Here is a 21,193-nt window from a genome sequence, read left to right on the forward strand (position 1 = left end):
CTGGCCAGGCATCTCCAAGACCACCAACAAAACAGTGGGTTGGACTAAACGCTCAACTCAATGGCAGCACTGACGAGTCCCATAATCCTGACCTTGGGGTACCTTGGCCTGAATTTACATATAACACAAAAAGAAAACAACTACAAGGCAACTCTTCATCTTGGGCAACATATTTCCGTTTAGCCAATGTTACCACCAGAGGGCGTCCCCAACCAGTACAACAGCTAATTCTAAGATAACCACTACCACATCTTCATCCAACAAAACCACCGGTCCATTTCAGATAAGAGTTGACTTCTTCTAACAGTGCATTACTACCATTCCTAAGATCTTCCTAAAATCACCCGACTACAACTCCCACTCACCTTAGTGCACTTCTCCACTTACTCACTCCTGCACCTGAAAGGGCGCTACCCCCAGGATTTACCTCACACGTCCCCATAACCAAAAGAAGACTTTACTCACCATGCTTAAGTAAACAAAGGCGCTACCTCCGTATACAATGTACCAAAATCCACAACTACTATGGATCCTACCTCCCAGCAACACTTAGTCATCTTAAAACAAGTGTCCCTTGCCAACCAATTGACACCTAAATGAGGTGCTACCTCAATACCGTCAATTTAAATAAAAGCGCTTCCTCCATCTCATGGGGCGCTACCTAATACACATATTTAAGCAAAAGCGCTACCCCATCTCAACACAGATGGACGGTAATCCTAACTGTCCTAACTCCTAACCTACCAAACAGATTAATGACCCAAAGTCATTTGAACATGAACTAAGCTCACATAACCAGATACATAAGCGCTTCATAACCAGATACATATCCATCAGGTTTACTTATTCATAGTCAACCTTATGTACAATCTATGAACCACAAATGACATTTCTTTAGGCTTGGTGATTTAACAAACATTTCCTACATAGTTCTTTTGCTTATCCATGTTTGCATTAATCCTAAATGCAAAATATTTCCTACATAGTTCTTTTGCTCGTCCATGTCCTGCATTAATTCTAAATGTCTAAAAGTCCAAACGTCTATAAAACTCTTTGAACCTAAAAATCCTCAATAAGTTACACTAGCTCATTCACACACAAAGAGCTTCACATGGTATCACATTGCATTTAATTATGCACCTTTCAGTAAACTGTGTAAAAAGTCCATAAACCTGCAAATATTAAAGAAATGGTTAAATTCTAACTGCAGTGACTTAACCCATTCCATACACAGTCTCACCAGACCAGCATTTCTCATTCAACAGTTTTCACCAAAGCCCACACTAATACTCAGTACAACAACAACCAACATTGCATTAAGTTCTTAACTTAAATCCTAAATGCAAAACGAAATGAAATCCATCTCAACATGCATTTAAGCATTATACAGTCTCATACAACTAGCATTGTACAACAATTTTACCAACATGTTGGCAGCTGCATAGCGCCTCAGTAGTGAGGCGGAGCGGCGTTACCTGCACCCGACCTCATGAGCGAAGGATGCCTTCCACAGTACTTCGCCACGTCGCCCGATACATCGTACCCCTCACGGGCGGAGGATGTTTGCTGCATGCCGAGCAGTACAGCGTTCCTCCCCACACAGTAAAATTAGAGCGCGTTCCCGAAATGCGGGATCGCTTCTCCCTTCCTAGTCTCCGTTCCATCCAAATCCAATTTAAACTCCTGTGCTCCTCCTGTGCTCTCTACTAGACCAACAGTCCGTTGAGCTCCTGTGCTTTCTGCTCTACGCGCTGTTTCTTCACGCACCACTGATAAGAGATCCGCTCAAACTCCCCAAGCACTGATCATCCGTGCACTGAACAGTCTCAGGAAACATACTTGGCACATATATATTACGTCCATTGTCCATCCGTTATGAAGCACATAAAGAAGCAATTATCCTTCCTTGACTTCATTTCTGTTTATGGGACCCTTCACTGCGAGCACACAAAGGAAAGGCTTCACTTCAAATTGAAAGGGACCCTTCCATCTTGTTGGCGAGCCTTTCATCACTTCTGCAGTCCCTTTAAGTTCCGTATGGCTCCAGACACAGCACTCCCTTAGATAGCAGGCTGCTGGTCCGTCCAAATTAGTCCAGGAGCACTTTTACTAAAGCGGATCAACGAATCTTCTTATTCTAACTCCCCAAGCACTGATCATGCGTGCACTAAACAATCCTAGGAACCATACTTCATGCATATATATCAAGTCCATTTAAGTCCAATATGAACGGTATAAAGAAACGTTCATCCTTTCTTTACTTCAATAATTTAAAGAAACCCTTCCATCATATTGAGGAGCCTTTCACCACTCCTGCAGTCCCATTATGTTCCTTATGGCTACAGACACTTCACTCCTGTAGTAAACAGGCTGCTGGTCTGTTCATATAAGTCCAGAGGCACTTTTCTTAAATGGACCACCTCTTCTTTTGTCCCACAATCGACCATTCTAGGGCCACCCTTGTTGCATGGACCCCTTAGACTTCTCATGCCCCGGGACTCTTCACTCCCAAGGCAATGGGCTGAAGGACCAGCACTCCCAATGCAACGGGCTGCTGATCCAATCTGCTATGGTCCTCGCTATGGTCCTCCTGCTCTCCTCCCTCTCCTCCCTTGTCCGCCCTGGGTGATGGGTATGCTTACTTGGGGCGGTGATGTCTTCTTCTTTCCTTGGTCCTGTTGGTTCCTGCATCCCCCGCAGCAGGTCTCTGCAGTCACCTTCCCTTCCAGCTTCCCTTTCACCAGGGTTCTTCTTCCAGAGATCCTCGTCGCCATTTACAGGACATAAAGACATAAGGTATAAGATAGATAAATATAAGATAGATCACCGGCACCCATCACCCAGGGAGGGAGGGACCAACTGACCCATAAACAGAACACTCAGCACAGCCTTCTCTCACTCATACATCAACATTCCACTTGGTACTTGCATGACATCACAGTACAAGTGGCTAGCTCAGCTGGCTCAGGCAGTGCCTGAAGAGTGTGACATAACAGTTCCATAATAAGGGCAAACAAAATGGGAGAGAGAGGGGGCATCCCTGTCGCGTGCCACATGTTGGGGGAATCGGGGGTGACAGCACTCAGTTGACGTGTAACATCGTACTGGGGGAGAAGTCATTGGAAACTATCATCTTCCTAGATTGGGGCCCAAAGTCAAAGGCTTCCAGAGTTAAATGCAAAAAGGACCAGTCAACCCTATCAAAGGTTTTGGTTGCATCTAAGGCTAAGAGAGCCATCTTCCATTTACTCAAGGTGGTCGATTCAATTAAATTAACTGCCTGTCTAATATTGTCCCCTGTCTTTCTCACCTGGATAAAGCTGGTTTGGTTAGCATTGATTAGGGTAGGGAGGAGAGGAGTTAGACGGTTTGCCAGCACTTTCAAATAAATATTTGCATCGATCTTCGGGAGTGAGACCAGCCTATAAGAGGCGCATTCTTTGCGATCTTTGCCAGGCTTTAATAATAAGATTGTGGTTGTGGATTGCATAGAGGGGGTCACATTGCCGACCCCCGCAAAAGAATTGAAGAGGGCCGTTAGATGAGGGAGAAGCTGCACACGAAAGAGTTTATAACATTTGTGTGAGAACCCATCGGGGCCGGGGGCCCTGGGCTTTAGTGATTTAATAACTGCCTCCACTTCCTCCTGTCGAATAGGGGCTTCCAGCGCCTCCCTCTCCTCACGGGCCAGGCGAGGCAAGGCCGCCTCTGCAATATTTTCACCCTGGACTAGCACCGGTTCCCCAGCCTTGGACATAATCTCCAGCAGGTATGTTTGCGCTAAGTGAAGTATGTCCTGCTCCCCATAACGGGTCACCCCGTGTTGATCTTTAAGGCCAATGATAAAATTGGGTTTCTTGGCCTGAGCCAATTTTCTCATTAGAAGTTGGTTGGCCTTGCTGCTCTTTGCGTAGTGGCTCTGTTTAACTGCCATTGGGAAGAGTGCCGTTTCCTTCGCATAGAGGGCCTCCAATTTGTTATGGGCTATACTGAGAGCAGAGTGGGTTTTGGGGGACCATTTTTGCTTATATTGAACTTCAATCTCAGAGATTTCCTGCTCCAGGAGAGACCTTGCTTGCCTTTTGCGTCTGTATTATGCCACATTAGAATGCCCCTAATGACTGCCTTCATGGCATCCCACTTAATAGCTGGGGACACCAGATCCATGGGGTTCTCCCAGAAATAGTTCTTAAGTGCCTTTCCCACCTCATACCTTAGTGCCATGCCGTTCAAAATTGGGTCATAAAGGCGCCAAAGGGGTCCCAGGCACTAATTTGAATTCGTACCGGGGCATGGTCAGAGAGAACCTTCGGGGCTATGTCCACTCCATTTGCGAAGGACAGAAGCTGGGGCGAAGCCAAGGGCAAGTCAATCAGGGAGGATCAGTGAACTTGCGAAAAGGTGAAGTCCTTTTCCTTCAGGTGCAGAACTCTCCAGATGTCCACCACTCCCAATGCTCTAAAAAGATGTAGAATGCTCAAAGCTATTTTAAAATCCTTGTGGGATGGAGCATTCTTTCTATCTTTGTCCAGATCCAGGACGCCATTGAAATCCCCCCCCCCATGACGATTTGGCCCTCTAAAAAAAGTTCTTGACCATCATTCGGGGCATAAATTGAAACCAGAGTATATAGCTGACCCAAAAGCATCCCTTTTATTCCAATGAACCGGTCTTCTGGGTCTCGGATGGTATCTAGCTCCCCAAATCGGACCCCCCCTTACAGCTGTTACAGATGCCTATGCGTGAGGGTCAAACACAAAGGCGTGTAGGGTGCAGTTGTCATTCAGGCCCTACTTATCCAGTGTGTACTGGCAGTTTATTTGGCTGGTGACCCCTTTGGATCTTGGACCATGCTGAACGTTTCGGCTTCGGTGCATGGTAGTCTATTCCCACAGAGGCGGCCCGGGGTGAATCACCCTTTTTGACTGGCAAAGACATGTTTAGAATTTCCTCCAAACATGAGATAAAGCGGGATGCCCCTTTATACGATAACTGCACCGCTGTAGGCAACAGCCAGCGATAACTAATCTTCTGGTCTCACAGAAATAGAGTTAAGGGGCAGAGAGCTCTTCGTTTCTGCATTGTTGTCGTTGCTAGGTCCTGAAAGATTTGTAGTGGGGAGCCCTGGATCGAAAGTTAGTCCTGAGTGCGACCCACCACCAATATTTCTTGCTTCGTAGTATAAAAGTGGACACTGGTGATAACATCCGGAGGGCTTTCTGAGTCTAGTCCCCTGGTGTTCAGATTCTATGAGTGCGGTCCAGCAGCGATTGTGATCTTTCCAGATGGTGCAGGAGAGATTGGAATAGATCCCCTACATATTCTTGCAGGTCACGATCTTCAACTGATGAAGGGACTCCACTAATCCGAAGATTATTTCTCTGGGCCCTGTTTTCCAAGTTCTCTTATTGTACTCCAGGATCTCATTTTGGTTCGCCAGAGCCCGAATCATTTGCTTGCCTTCCAAAATGGTAGCCGCCTGTTCCCGGGTGTGCTCCTCCACCTCCCCCAGCCTCTGCTCCAACTCCATCACTCTTTGGTCTGTATGTTCAATTTTGGAGGTCAACTCGGTAATGCAGCTGCGAAATTCAGCTTTAATATCGAGCATGAATGCCTGAATGCCCTCTTTTTTAGCTAGGTGCCCCGAGGGACCAGGAGAAGCCAGTGGCGGAGACTTTTTTTTTTTGTTTTCGCCCCTTTCTCTTCCAGAAGCAGGTCCCCGCTCTTCTGAGCCTTCAGTGGTTTGGACACGGTGAAGGCCGACGTCCGGCGGCACCAAGACTTTCGTGTAAGTGGAACAGCATTGCTGTATATGATGGGTCCAGAGGGAGCTGTTAGGGGTGAGGCTGCGTTTGCTGGTGGTCCCTGGTGAGTTTTTCGTTGTTCAATGTGCTTGGGTCAGAGGAGTATTAGCTTTGGTCAGCTTACGGCCGTACCAGGGATCCCAACCCTGTATATTGATCGTAGGAAAGTTGAGCCTCAGAAATTACTTGCTTCTACACCCCTTCAAGGAAAAGACTCCACTTCCCAAGGCTCCACTCTCGAAACAGTCAGCTGCAGGTGTAGGGGACCGTTATCCCGTAGACCCAGGGGCAACAAGCTATGCGGGTAGAGGCCGGTGACTATGCCTCACAGAGGCTCCTGGCACTACACGTTCTCTCCCTTTGTCCAGGAGCGTATGATTTCCCCCCGTCCCCCTAACCCCCCGCTTAGGGGGTGCAAGTACCTGCAATTCTGCAAATTCCAGGGAGAATGGCTGTTGAGGGCAATGTTGTACACTGGCCATGGACCCCTTCCGTGGAGTTCACAGGCCCTCCTCCCCAAAATGTAGAGCCAGGCAGCGCCGCTGTCTAGATTCGTTGTCAGAGCTCAGGGAGACTTAGTATCTGCTGAAGCCGCTCCGGTAGGCTGGGGTTGGAGGAGGAGCCCCATGCTCGCTCCGCCGGCAGGCCGCCTCAGGGGGGAGGAACAGCTGGCTTAGGAACACTGTGGCTGCTAATCCAGGCCGGCAACATGAGGCAGAGCGGAGCAACCCAGGTGCACGCAGCGGGAGACTCGGTGAGGGCGTGGGAGAAAGCAGCCTCCTCCCTGCACACAGATGGACCGCCTCTCCAAAGGTCTATAAGCCAGCTGTGTAGTCAGTCCCTGAGCCACTTATCTGCCAGCTTCCACTGCTCTAAGGTTCCCAAGAAGCACATCAGGGTGGCGAGCAGGCTATTGTGTCTGCTTTACTGTACAGGAGTGCCGCTCTCATCCACTGCAGTGCAGCGCTGCGCCATTTTGGAGGGACGCCGGGGTCAGCCCGATCTTGCAACGTTCCACATATCTGGTGGAACGTGTCTACCGCTGCCGGCTAGATCTGCTCCATACCTTCCGCTGCCTTAACCTTATATTCAGGTCGTGGAGGCTGCAAGGAGAACGCGTTAAATATACATACAGACGGGCTTCACATGGAGGCCTTCAGCAGAGCTGCCACATCGGTGGCACTGCTGGCCACGCCCCCCCGGATGGGGTCCCTTTTTAAGTGAAACACCCCCTATACATGGGGGTCTGAGACCATGTGAGGAAAGGGAAATTGGGCTCTCGTCAACTCCAAAGCGCAGTGTTTTAGCTTCAACTGAATCTGGGGACTCTGACACTCCCCCTTTAATAAATCAGGACTTGAGACCGAAAAATGCATGTAGCATAGTGTTGACTCTGTCTCTTTCGGAGATTGGGGTTTGGAAGACGAAACTATATAGAAGATATACAAAGCCCCTCCACATGTTGGAGAGACTATGCCATCAGACAATGCATTAAGACTGACTCACCACCAATCAACGTAGTAAACTAGATATATTTAAAAATATAATTACAGTTTGTGAGAAATCCCACTTCAAAGGCCCCGAGAATTTATATTCCGTAGAGTGCTAGTGTTGTTAGTTCATTGTTTATCAGCAGCATTTCCACTGATGAGTGAAACAGTCTTATCTTTATCAGAAGTGTTTCCGCTCGTGAGTGACACAAAGGTGCTGTTTCACCGAAGGCCAGCCTTCCTTTCACACACAGAAGGATCACACACACACACTTTTAAAATAATTTACTAGCATTGGTCTGTCAAGCTGAGCAGGTAAGGACACTGTTACCTTTTTAAGCAGCAACAGGTGCGGGCAGATTATTTCAAAAGTGTCAGACGGGCTAATAGAATCTTTGCCCAGCCCTTAAAACCTGAATTAAGGATAGTTTATCACAGTCCAATAAAAATTCAAGGTCTCACTGAAAACTGAGGTCAGGGGGAGGGACTGTAGGGATTTTTTAAACCCAGACCTCAGTCAATGAAGGGCTGAGCTATGGGTAGCAAGTTGATAAAAGCTAGCTCATGGAGGTAGGAAAGGACCTTTCTAGTAGACCACATAGCTGGAGAGACTTGAAGGCATTTTCCTGTTGCTGGCGTAGGTAAGAAAGATCAGGAGTTGGTACAAGAAACGTAAGAGATCAAAGACGTGATAGCCGTGGTATAGTTAGGAGAACAAGAGAATGGGGCAGGAGTTTCTGAGAGACAGACTTTGGAAAAGTGGTATAGTCACAGGCTAAGAAAGCCCAGCCACTGAAGTGGAAGCATGAGGTGAGGAGAGAGCTGGAGACCAAAGGGAGAGGGGGAATGCTGGTCTAGGAATGGTAACCTCTGGATTGAAAGGGATACATAGTTGTTTGGCACACTCATCCTGCCAGGGTGGTGTTGGTACACATATATGTTGTAGGTAACATAGGTCAAAACTGTAGGATTGTGCTAGTCTTTCAGTTTGTTTCGTATCCGTGGAATTTCAGGGAGAACGTATTCAATTGGAATACTGGTTGAAACAAGGAAGCAAGGAGGATATATGCAGGTTGTTTTACCTACTGAAATAAAGCACTTTAAACGGATAACCACCCGAACCAAAGTGGATGCATTAAAACTGTTGACTGAACAGTGTAGTAACACATTAAGCTGGCCTACTGTGCCAGAACATTGCTAATTTGACCAAAATAGCTAGCATGTTGCACACTGGAATACCAAAGTCTTTGATTTAAGGCATTTTGTCGTATCCTCTTCTTGTGATGGAAATTCTGGCAACTGCCGGAAGCTAGAGAAAATGTATTTTTTGAGACTTTTAGTCTCCCCTGAACTTTTAGTTCACGCAAAGCCATTAAACTCCTCATGATGCTTTATTTACACTTCATTCACATCCCTTTTTGTTAATTTGGCCCAGCAATGTAAAGGTCACTAATAAAACTCTTGCACATAGGGTTCTGTGTTTCTATGGTCCCTTGAAGCCCATTATAGGCGAACCACTAGGAAGAGTTCCGTAAGAAGCATTCATCAAATTTCACACCTAGCTTTGAATAAATTGTCCCTCACTCCTCGAATTCAGCATCTAGTGCAGGGGTTTGCATATTTTGGCTCTTCAGGCGTTATTGAGTCTGCTGTCACCATTGACTATGCTGACCGATGGTTGGAGTTGTAGTCCAAAACGTGTGGCAAGCCAAAGGTTTCAGACCCCTGATTTAGTGCTTTTAGAAATCTGATCCTCTATTTTTAGATGCCTCCATTTCTGAAAATATGACTAAGGGCCTCAATAACATAGTATAGCCGATGGTAAGAGCATCATTGCTTGAATCCCATGTTACAGTAGCTTCATGCTTTGTGCATGACTAGTTCCTTGTTTTCAAGAGGCTGCTCCTGCTTACTTGATGTCCCAACGAAGGCACCTCCATTGCTGCAGCCGCAGTTCATCAACTTGTCATTCCTATACCTGAACTAGAGTTGGATGTTCTTCACAAATTATAACTTTTCTTTGTTTGAGTCTGAAATGGGAGGGAGAACATTCCATAGTGATGCGTCTCTGGTCCTCAAAGTGCCTCTCCCCTCCTCTCACACCATATCTCTGCAGTTGTGATTGGTGGTTTAAGCTGAGAGATCTAGATGGCTTACTGCTTTTAGATGTTTTCTAAGCAATTAATTACCTCTTGTGTCCAGTGAATGGGGGAAACATGTTTTTAAAACTTTTTTTATTCAAGTGTTTGGAAAGAAGAATCAAACTGCACCACTCTTGAAACCGACATAATGGATGACTGGGTGGATTGCTCCTTTACTTGCGGGGTTGACTGTCATGGCCAGTCCAAGTACCCATGTCTTCAGATTCTTGTCAACCTCTCCCATTCTGGACAGAAAGCTATTCTACATTACAACGAAGAAGCCGCTCAGAAAATGCCTAAAGTAAGAAACATCTTCACATATTATTGTGTATCTTTTTATATAAGCCTTTAGCAAAAGCGTTAATGGATTAGGATGTGTGTGTTCAGCAGGGGCCAAGTCCTTAAAATACATAGAAGTGCTGAGGGGGCCTCATTAACATACCAATTGAATGTGGCACACTCCTTTCACCCGTATGTACCCTCGACTTGAGCCCTAGTGTTCAGACTATGCAGGTACTCTGTATGGCCTGAACTCTGCTTCATTGGTACAATCAAATATTGAGAAAAAATATGTGCTTTGTACCCTTGTTATGTTGATTCAATATCGTCTTACATGTTCCTTACTGTTTTGTTAAGCTAATCTTTGATAGAAACGAGAAGAGCTCTTTGAATTATCATAATATATGAAGCAAAACTGATGACGAGTGGAATGTGAATTCCAACATCCCTTCAATCATATATGACCTTCATTACTCCTAGTCTTTCCAGGTTTTCTTATTGAGGCAGCCCTGCCTCTGGGACAGACAATCCTTTGTACAGCTATCAAAAGTTTAATATTATGTTCACGCTCCCTGAGGAATAAAGTCCTGACTCCTCTACTTCCTGCATTTTTCCCAGCCAGAGCAGGCTGATGAGTGACAATAGTGGAGTTGTAGTGGTGTGGGCAGAAGGAGGGGTACTTATCTTATTAGAAAAATAGCCATACCACCTTTCCAGAATGGACAATGGAATCATAAATGTAAATCCAAACCCTCAAACTGAGCCAATGGGGCACCATAGAGCAATCATCAATCCAATCTAGTGGTGCAGACAAAACTACTTTTCTTATGTAAGTTGCAATGCAGAACCTGAGGGGAATCCTCAGATTGAATGAAACACCGGGAACAAACTAAGAAATTGAATGAACTTTAGTATGACTGGGAAAAAATGCATAGAATTAGTTCTGGCATGCAAAGGCTGACCCAATTAAAACAGTGTTCGGAACACTGGGATATTTCCATGCGTCTCTACATATAGATTTATGATGAGGCAGAAAGGTCCTCGAGTAACGATACATGTATAGGAATTGCATGTTAATAATAATTGTGGATAGAGTAACGGACCACAGTTACATCAAATGGACAGTAAGACGACATGCATAATTTGATGAATCAAGGGAATTTGTCTATTCTCCCCAACTGGGAGCCTCCCCCTTTGAGGTTAGGGAGGTGAACCCACTTTGCAAGACCCTCCGTAGGGGATTGGGCATGTGGGACCTCACTGGGAGAGACTCTCCTTCCCCCTGGAAGTGTAACACCTGAAGGAAGTGGCGCTAGAGAGAGCCGCAGTGCCAGCGACGCTCTGAACGCAAGAAACAAACGCTGGAGAGCCAGCGGGTGTAGGTCCTGATAAGCCAAGGAAACTGGAAGCCAATACCCAGTGGTTGCATGACCATGAGAAAGTTGTGGTGGGCAGGCTGCTCGCATAACGATGCTGACCACAATGCTGAAGAGTCAGCTAACAGACCGGTTGCCAGAAGGGATACTGAGAGAGCAAGAGAGTGGAAAGAAGACAGCGCTACTGAGAGCGAAACAGAAGGAAAGAGAAAGTCCCAGGCAACTACAGGCTCTGGAGACAATCCCATGCAATATTGCAGGTTACTCTGAGAACTGGCAAGCCAACGAGAACTAGTTGTAAAAATGACGAAACCTTAAAAGAAAAGATGGACTTGAACTGTAGTATTATAAGAAAGAGGGTAGAGACAGAGAGATCGATCTCGAGAGAGGGAGAGAGATCAGTAAAGGTTGAGAAACAGTACCCTGGGAAGAGGGGAAGGTACCCCATCATTCAAGAAGCACAGAGCGGACCATTTCAGAGAGAATACTATGAAACAAAGACAAGAGGAGTCCATAGGATAAAAGACACAAGAGATATCAAAGCAGAAAAGGGTGAACTATAATTACACAGAAAGCAAAGTACATATCACAAAGCTCTGTAAAGGTTGGGTAACCCTACCCTGGGAAGAGGGAGGAGGTACCCCATCATTCAAGAAGCACAGAGTGGAGCATTTCAGAGAGAGAATACTATGAAACAAAGAGGAGTCCATAAGATATAAGAGACACGAGACCCCAAGCGAGAAAAGGGTGAACTATAATTACACAGGATGCAAAGTACAAATGAGTAGTAGTACTTCACAGGGCCCCTTTACCGGAATCAAACGATACAACAAAGGTCAGGAAGGGGAGTATGGAAAGTAATCACTAAAGAGGAGGGAAAACTAGAGAGTTGAAAGAATTGTTACAGAAGGTAACCAGAGACTATCTGAAAATTGTATATCAACAAGAAAGTAAAAGAAGACTAAACCAAGAAGCAACCATCAGGAGAAGGGAGCCATCCTGGCTGTAGTTTAACATAGTGGTAGGGTTAGTTAGTATTAGTTTTGGACAGGGGACTTATTCATTTGAACATTTCTGTACAAACTGATGAGCACCTTAGTTATTTACTTAGGTAGGGAAGTCCCACATAGCGATATGGAAAGAGAGGCCTTATTCTTATTCCTTAATAAATCATTTGTGGACCCGCCACAATAAGTAGAAGCTGAAGCAGAAGTCCTATAATGGGTTGAACATTATGATGCAGAGCACTAACCAAAGTTTCCCGTAGGTCTATAGGAACACTGTGTAATCAGGTATTGGAATAGATAATGAATAGTTTCAAGGCCACCTGAGACCATCGCTCCTCAATACCGAGCTACCTTAGGACACAAGGAGCCGGGATCATGTATGTGGTAATGCTAACAACTATCCCTATGAAAGTATTTAAAGGAATGGTTCGGTCAAAATGTTTTATTGCCCCTACGGGTCGGCCATGTGTTTTTAAGCCTAAGTCGCTCGATTTTAGAAAAATTTCCTATGGACCTTACCCGAGTTTTCGTCCATTAAACGCACGCAAAAACAGGCACCAGGGAGCTGCCATTTTGTGATAATCCTATCATTTCCCCCATCGCCCTGGCTGACCTGCTTTTGCGGCACTAAATCATATCCCCCGCCCATGAGCCTGACATTATCAAAACATTCATATTCCCCGCTTCTCTCCGTGACGTTACTGTGCTGCGTAGGCAAACTCGCCCAGTCGTCTTCTACGCGACTTCACACAGAACCCAGAAATCAACACAGACCAGCTCACAACACAGCGCGCCACAATTCGGAATATGAAACTGTATTTTAAAATCAAACAGCAACACGGTAAATTTGGTAAAGTACATTTGACATTAAACGTTTATAGAATATTCAGCAATTGACATATGAACTCCAAAAGTCATTTATTTTCTTTTATCTCTATCCGCAAATCCTTAAAATGTTATCGTGAATCACGCGCTGTTCCTTTATGGTACACAGGGTGTTGGTTTTCGTTCAAAGAGGCACTTTTATTTGCACGTTGAACCGCAAGGCTGTTCCATCAAGTAGGCACTAGGCCAGCGTAAAGGTTGATATGTTGCTTCTAGCCGCTAGTACCGCGTAAGAGCATATGGGCCCTTGGCGATCGTCCCATAACATCATCAGGATTGTGCAGTTGTTTACATTAAGCTGCAGCTGGCAGTTAAAAAAACCATCTGCCGGTGTCTGAAACTGGTGGCATGGGCAAAACGGGAGTATGTACCTATTTTGAAAACATAAAATATATAATTAGTCTCGCCAGCCGATCTTTATTAATATTATTCATTTTATTTATTACGGCCGAGCTGAAACTATTTGCTTTCAAGTATAGTGCAATTGAGTATGTTCCGCTCTAAAATCAATGCGAAAACTAACTAAATAAATCGAGGTTGGTACACAATGAGAAACGGCTTTTTGTCTACATGCGTGTGGAATGTGGACCTGCATGCCCATGGGCCTGCTACAAGGACGATCCCACAAACCTTTTCAAAGCTTTTCATTCATTCATTTATTCATGCATCCATTCATTAATTCTTCATTCCGGTATAAAAGCGTCTAAAGAGTTACTTACATTATATTTGCAATTTCCATTTTGTCTCTGCGTAATGCAGTCCGTAAATCGCACTGTGCTCTTGACAACGATTTTTCGTATACTGAACTAACATGAAACTCGGTCTAGTTTAAGAATTTTCTGCCTTATCGTCTCAAACGTTATTGCACCCCCCAAACCCCCTTCAAATGAAGTTCTTTCAGCATGGTCCCTGTCTCTCAAGGTCAAAAAACAATAGAACCTTATACTGCCAGTGCGAGTTGTGGGCCTCTTCAGGGCACAAGCTGAAAATCAAAGCCGCTGACCTTCACTAGAAATTAGCATACATTCTTTCTTTGCAACATCCCGTAGTAAAGCCATCTGTGAGAACTTGAAGTTTCGAATCCATCTATGTAGTGCGCCTCAATGTGCTATTAGCACCATGGTCCATGCCGGATTCCGCCATGGTGGATGGCGGATTTACCGCCCCATTCCAAGGTTGGCGGGGCGGTAAATCCCCATTCACCATGGCCCCTTCCCCATTCCCATTTTTGGCCCATAGGGCTCAATGTGAATGGGGAAGGCGCTAATTACGGCACCGTAAATTACGGTGCCGTAATTAGCACCAAGGTCCCTTAGCGGGTTGTACTTTAACACCTGCAAAAAGCAGGCGTTAAAGTGTGAATCTGGCGTTACGGCGCCGTTAACCCCTTAACACCAGGGTTGTAATGAGGTCCAAGGTCAGCAATATGAGGTGAATAGAGAGAGAATTCAAAGATGACACCCAGGTAGTTCGGCACCCAGGATGGTGAAGGTAGGGGTTAGGGTTAGCGTACTTTGTATGCACACTGTACAATAAAATTTATTTACAAAAAGACAATCGTATTACAATTATTTAAACCGGGATTTGTACTTCACAACCAGCTCTCCTTTGGGTGGACATGGCACAGTGGCAATGTTGGGTGGCAATGGATCAGTGCTCTGCACAGAAACGTTCAAAATTCCATATCTGTGCTTCTCGAATACATCAACAATAAAGCTTTTGACAAAGTCGAACTCCATTTCCTCATAGACTGGTAGGGGCAATAAACATTTTTGACCAAACCATTCCTTTAAACATGGTTTCAAACCTGGGTGCCATTTCATTTTCATTAGGGGGTGCTCCCGAGACCTTCCTGCAACAGCAAAGCTGTCAAAGGAGAGGCGGCAGCAGCCCGTCCGTGTCCTTTATGCTATGGCCTTCAACTGGACAGCCAAGTGCACATACACAATCCTTTCCCACCTATGCAAGGACTGCATGGCCCATTCAAGGAGGGGACATTTAAAGAAATTCAGAACCTGCAACAGTGTGACCTCAGGACTCACTGTGCTGTTACTACCATACCACCATACAGATATGGAAACCTCCAGACCCTGTCAACTCCCCCAGAGTCGGGTCTTGCATGAAGAACTGTTCACTAGAGACAGAAAAAAAAACGGCACACATAGGATGTGATGGAAATGTATGCACCAGGGAATGTGAAAACATTTGGAAATAATGGATAGCTGCATAAAGGAGTCTGTTTCTGGGGCCGTTGATGCCTCAATATGTAAAGACTTTGCCAACGAAGGGAGATGGGGGTGGGGTAATGTGTACTTTTTTTTTAGAAAATGCTGCAGTTCAAATTTGTTTTGAATCCTATTCGATTGTGCATGCTTTACCCATCCAATCTGCAACTAGAGAACCAGTTTGAGCAAAACTAAGGTACATCAGCAAGCTTACATTTCTCAGTCTATCATATAAGGTACACTAATGTCCTGGTGAAGAAGGTTATCTTTAACAATTCTTCACCGGCTCCACTTATGTAGTTTATTTGTTATTTCAAACAAAATCAGACTCTGTCCCAACGGGATGACAGAAAGGTCAATAAGACTTTGTGAAATGGGCACTCACAAAGGTTCATTCTTCTTGAGTCTATCTGATTTTAAGCACATAGGCTGTGTCCCTCTATTGTCTAATTGAGTGTTGTAAAAAGATTCTAATCCGATGGTCATGAAACGAGGGTTGGTTGGAAATATAAGGTAGGGATTTGGCTCAATAGAAATCAGTGATGCCATTAATGAGGTAATGTGTTCTGACATGAGCTGTGCATGTAGGGAGCAGGTTATGGCTGCATTGCTAACCACAACTTCTGAACTGCAGAGGTTTTTAGGTTTTGCACACCAACCATAACATCTCTTCATCTCAATTTGTTTTCACTAATTTCACATGTTTTATAATGGATTGATGAAGTAAATTGTGGTTAACCAACTATTTTATTGAAATATCTGGTCTTTGTAGTGATAGCACGCTGTTCCCATGTCCAGTGGCCACTGTGGCTTAATAAACCTACCTGCTGTTTAAGTGGCCATGTCATGTCCTGGCAGAGTAACTACACCTCAGTGCTTACTGGGCATGCCATTTGACACTGTGCAAAGTGCATGACCTGGAGCTACACCCCAGCACAGTGACCCTACTATCAGTGGCCCTTTCTGCAATACCGGCAAAGGACCCAGTGACTCTACCAACGATTCCCAGAGGGCATGTCCTTTGGCCATACCCTGCATCAGACAACAATCATGACCCTAACTGCAATGCCCACAGATCATGGCCAGTGGCCACACTGTGCCTACTGCACATTGACCCTACTGGCAGTGCTCACAGAGTATATCCTATGATCATGCTCCAATCACAGTGAAGGTTGTTGAACACTCTACAGCATCCACTGTTTTGCATGTGGCGCCTCTTGGGTACTACTGGTTGCCAGCATGTGCTATTAGGGTTCTGGAGACTAGTAGCTAGGTCCTAGGATCCAGTGGGTAGCAAATACCACCTTAACTTTGAAGCTCCCCAACCATATTCAATATGCTGACCAAATCTGACCCATTTTTTTCTTCTAAGAAATTCCATACTGGGAAATTCTTTTGCCCTCTGTAGTGCAAGGGAATGTGCCAGAGGGCTGCTGTTTGCTCCCACAAATGTTTAAGTTTCTCCTGTCACGACTGTAAAGACTGGAGGGGGGTGTCTGTACTTCTGCTCTCTATATGGTAGAGGAGAGGCACAGAGGACCCCAGCCAAGATTCTCTATTCGGTAGCTATGGTCGAGCAATCAAGGCCTAGCTTCTCAGGAGGTAATGCAAGCTGGTTCTTAAGTACAATGTAGTCCCCAAGCACCCACAAAGGAATGTCCACACACTGTATCGGTTACAACACATTCTTTATATAATTAAGGTTCAAAAAGGCATATACAATATCACGATAACTCACTTTGTACTCTGAAAATCTACAACGGCAAATATGTACAATTCTAAAGTGGTACCTCTAACGTTATTAGACCTCCTTAAAGTGCATACGGTCAGAATGACACACAGATCAAAATAAAGAGGAAACCAGCAGTAGAGAGAGGGAGGAAAGCAAGATGGTTGAGCAATAGGCAGAATACTGGTAACTACCGTTAAACACAGTTCTGTGTGGAGATTCCCCCCCACATGGGCAACCTGTAGAAGAAAGATACAAGCCCAGTCCATATATTGTTCACACTAGACTTTCCAATAGTTCTGCAACCCCAAAGTACCTTGGCATTGTAGCGTTCCGCATCGGGGTATCGACGGTCCTTCTTGAGTGTCCTCCCTTTCAGGCAGGAGTCACGGGTCGTCGAACGTCTGACGGAGACCAGGTCGAACTACGACATTGAAGTGGCCGCGTCGTTCCTACCGGTGCTCGTTGATGGGGAAGCGTAAACGTCCTGCAAGGAAGAGGTGTGCAGGGCACCTCAGTGTTGATGGTTCTGGACTGCAAAGAGTTGAAGAACTGTGGCCCAGCAAGGGCGGTCGAGTCGTCGTTGTCTCTGTGGTCTTTGGGTGGCGGGAAACCCACCGGTGGATGCTCCTCGGCGCATCGACGGTCAGACCTTCTCCAGCAGGATACAGCGACGACGATGCGGACGAGAGCGACCTTGGATCAATGAAGTTCTTAGGCAATGGGAGCATGGCGGCTCCAGTCGGCAACGGCGGTCATCGACAGTGGTGGACAACAGTCCGGGCGCTTCTCCTTGGAGTTCCGCAGCCATCCCTGTATCAGGTCGGCAGCCTGTCGAAGGTCTGTCTACCAGGGAGCTTAGGCAAAGTTCCGCTGTGCACGATGGTCCATCGTAGCTCGGGAAGAGGGCGCCTAACCAGGTCCTCTCTGGGTTAATTCTTGAAGCACAACAGCTTTCAGATTGCGAAGGAGAGCAACAGCAATTCTTCTCGTCCAGCAGGGTTTCAAGATCAAGCTTCAAGTACTCCAGTTACTCGTCATAGTGGACTTCAGCTTCAGAACACCATTCCGAGCAGTGAGAGGTCCCCAGATATACTGTTGATCTCCCATTCATTCCGTTGGGTCACACTCAAGCATCCAATCACGACTACGGTCATTCATGCAGGCAGGCAGCCAATCAGGCACACGGAGCATTCAGGCGATTCACTTCTCTCCAGACACTCACAACAAGTTATGTGTATTGGGACAAGTACCGAGCCATTCAACACTCCATACTGCATTCATACCGGTTTCGGGCAGGCTGTCTCAACCATTGTGTCAACCACCAAATACTAGACAGCCACAACATAGAATGCATATTCGTCGCACACTCCATTCACCCAGGTCCCACCCACAACATACGGTCGTTGAGAAGGCTCCAGCCAGTCTGATTGGCACTTCCCCACACTACCATATATTGACTTTCCACCCAGCAGCCAATCAAGGGGAAGGGACAGAGGCAGGGCTTCCCCGGACTTCGGTAACAGGTGATGGGAGGCAAGAGGCCATGGGGGCCATTTTGTCTCCATCCGGAATCTACCGATTCCAAAAGACGGGGCCTGGGCATCCCAAAATGGAGGACGCTCAGGGCACCAGGCATTTCAGCATGGAGCTGCCACCAGCCTGTACCCTGCTCTGTGGGTCACACTCAGGTGCCCAAAAACATACACTAGGGGCACAGGGTTGCACCCTTACCCATGGGTGCCATAAGGGTATCCCATGGGTCTGTTCACCAAACCAAAAGAGAGAGAGCTGCACCGCCAGGAGTCCCACATGAACTCCTGCACGGACAACACGACAGAACACACGATAAAAAATCAGTAAAGGACAAGGATACGGAGGCCCTGTCCCGCCGATGCATTTCCAGCATCACAGTCTCCCCCCCCAGACTGAGGTTAGGGTGCCTAATCTCCCACGGGATAGGCACCCTCATCCAGACGGTCAACATTGCGCCTTGAAACACATGTGTATAGGCGCGTTACAAATACCATATCATATCATAACATACCTTCTGGAAAGGCCATCTGCATTATTGTGACTCTTCCCTGGTCTGTGCTCAATGGTAAAGTCTAGTCCTTGCAGACTAATGGACCACCTGAGCAGTTTCAGGTTTACACCCTTCATCTGCATAAGCCGCTTAAGGGGCTTATGATCTGTTTGGACTTTGAAGGTAGACCCGGTAAGGTAGGGTCTAAAACGCCTAAGGCTCCAAACTATACTAAAACATTCCTTTTCAACAGTAACCCACCTAAGTTCCCTACCCTTGAGTTGCCTACTGATGAATATGATCGGATGTTCTCTTCCTTTGTCATCTAACTGGGACAAGACTGCTCCAATTCCGGTGTCGCAGGCGTCAGTTTGAACGATAAAGGGCTTGCTGTAATCGGGTGCACACAACACGGGTGCCCGACACAGACTTCCTTTCAAGCCATCGAAGGCCCTCTGACAGTCTTCCGTCCAATTAACCTTCCTCGGTTGCTTGGGTGAAGTCAGAGCTGTCAGGGGTGCAGCTATGGTTCCATAGTCTGCCATGAAATTGCGATAATAACCTCTGAGGCCCAAAAACGCTCTCACCTGGGTTTGAGTAGTGGGAGTCTCCCAGTCATGTACATCCTGTACTTTACTAGGGAGAGGTTGGATCTGACCCCCTCCTACCTCATGACCAAGATACGTGACTTTCCCCTGAGCTATCTGGCACTTGGTGGCCTTGATAGTGAGGTTAGCCCTTTTTAACGCCTGCAACACTTTATCCAGATGAGTCAAACGCTCCTCCCAGGTGAAACTGCAGACGGCAATGTCGTCTAAATAGGCCACACAAAAGGCCTCCAGCCCACTGAGCGCATGGTTGACTAATCTCTGGAAAGTGGCAGGGGCATTCAACCCGAAAGGCATGACTCTAAACTGCTAGAGTCCCTCTGGTGTTGAGAAGGCCGTTTTTTCCTTGGCATGGTCCATCAAAGCTATTTGCCAATAGCATGAGGTAAGGTCGAAGGTGCTCACAAATTTGGCAGCACCTATCGTGTCCACGAGCTCATCAGCTAGGGGCAGTCGATGCGTGTCAGTTTTGGTGACAGCGTTGACCCCTCGCTAGTCCACACCGAATCTCCAATCCTTGGTACCTGCCTGGGAGCTTGCCTTGGGGACAAGGACCACAGGACTGGACCAGGGACTGGTTGAGCGTTCAATAACACCCAGATCCAACATCTTGGCGACCTCAGCCTGGATGTGGTTCTTGACGGTATCTGACATACAGTAGCACCTGCTTTTGACAGGCACACTATCACCAGTATCAATCTCGTGCCTACACCACGGTGTAAGGCCTGGTGTCAGTGAAAACAGAGAGGCGTACTGCCGGAGCAGAGCCCTGCAGGCCCTCTGCTGCTCTATTGTCAGATCGGGAGAGAGATGTCTCCACGATGCCTTCAGGATGGCTCCGTGGAGGCATCCTCAGGATGCCTCCACGGAGCCATCCTGAGGGTTGCTATGTAGCAAATCAGGAAGGGGCTCACTCTCATCCTCTTCTTGCCCTGAAGCTAGCAAGAGACATGAGACTTCGGCCCGCCCGTGGAAAGGCTCGAGTCTGTTAACCGGGAATATCTGAGGGGCTACCCCAGAGGCTCCCATGTCAACCAGATAATTGACTTTGCCCATCTTGTAGATGATCCTGAAGGGTCCAGTCCATTTATACGCCAAAGCCCGAGGCTTGGTAGGCTCCATCACGAGGACCTCCTGTCCCGGAGTCTAATCCACTTGCAATGCTTTAAAGTCGTCCAGTACTTATTCAATTCCTGGCTGGCCTTAAGATTCGCTGTTGCTTGACCCATCATCTGCGTCATCCTTTGTATGAGGCCTAACACCTAGTCCCCCACTTGCTTGGCGGGACCTGGAGGGGTGGCCTCCCAACCTTCTCGGATCAAGGCGAGGGGCCCCCTCACGGGATGTCCAAAGAGAAACTCAAAGGGGCTGAAACCAAAACCCTCTTGAGGTACCTCTCTGTAAGCAAACAGCAGGAATGGCAGGAGAAGATCCCACTTCTTCCTGAGGGGCTCTTCCAAAGCGCCTAACGTGCCCTTGAGAGTTTTGTTAAATCTCTCAACCAAAGCGTTGGTCTGGGGTGGTAAGAGGTAGAGAATTTGTAAGTTACTCCGCATTCTTTCCACATGGTTTTCATTTAACTTGACCTGAAGTTGGATCACCTCCTTAGGGAATCCAACACGG

At 46.6% G+C, this 21,193-nt stretch overlaps 1 protein-coding gene across 4 annotated transcripts in view; it reads left to right on the plus strand.

The window, feature by feature from the left end:
- Positions 1-21,193, plus strand: part of KCNMB3 (potassium calcium-activated channel subfamily M regulatory beta subunit 3) — a 268,576-nt gene that overhangs the window by 145,284 nt on the left and 102,099 nt on the right. For all 4 annotated transcript variants that reach the window (XM_069618694.1, XM_069618692.1, XM_069618693.1 and 1 more), the window contains exon 3: positions 9,538-9,736. In XM_069618694.1, coding sequence (XP_069474795.1) covers positions 9,538-9,736 — 199 coding nt within the window. The remainder of the gene's footprint in view (positions 1-9,537; positions 9,737-21,193) is intronic.

This window comes from Ambystoma mexicanum, chromosome 10 (genome assembly GCF_040938575.1).
Source record: "Ambystoma mexicanum isolate Mex_15411 chromosome 10, UKY_AmexF1_1, whole genome shotgun sequence".
Taxonomy (NCBI): domain Eukaryota; kingdom Metazoa; phylum Chordata; class Amphibia; order Caudata; family Ambystomatidae; genus Ambystoma; species Ambystoma mexicanum.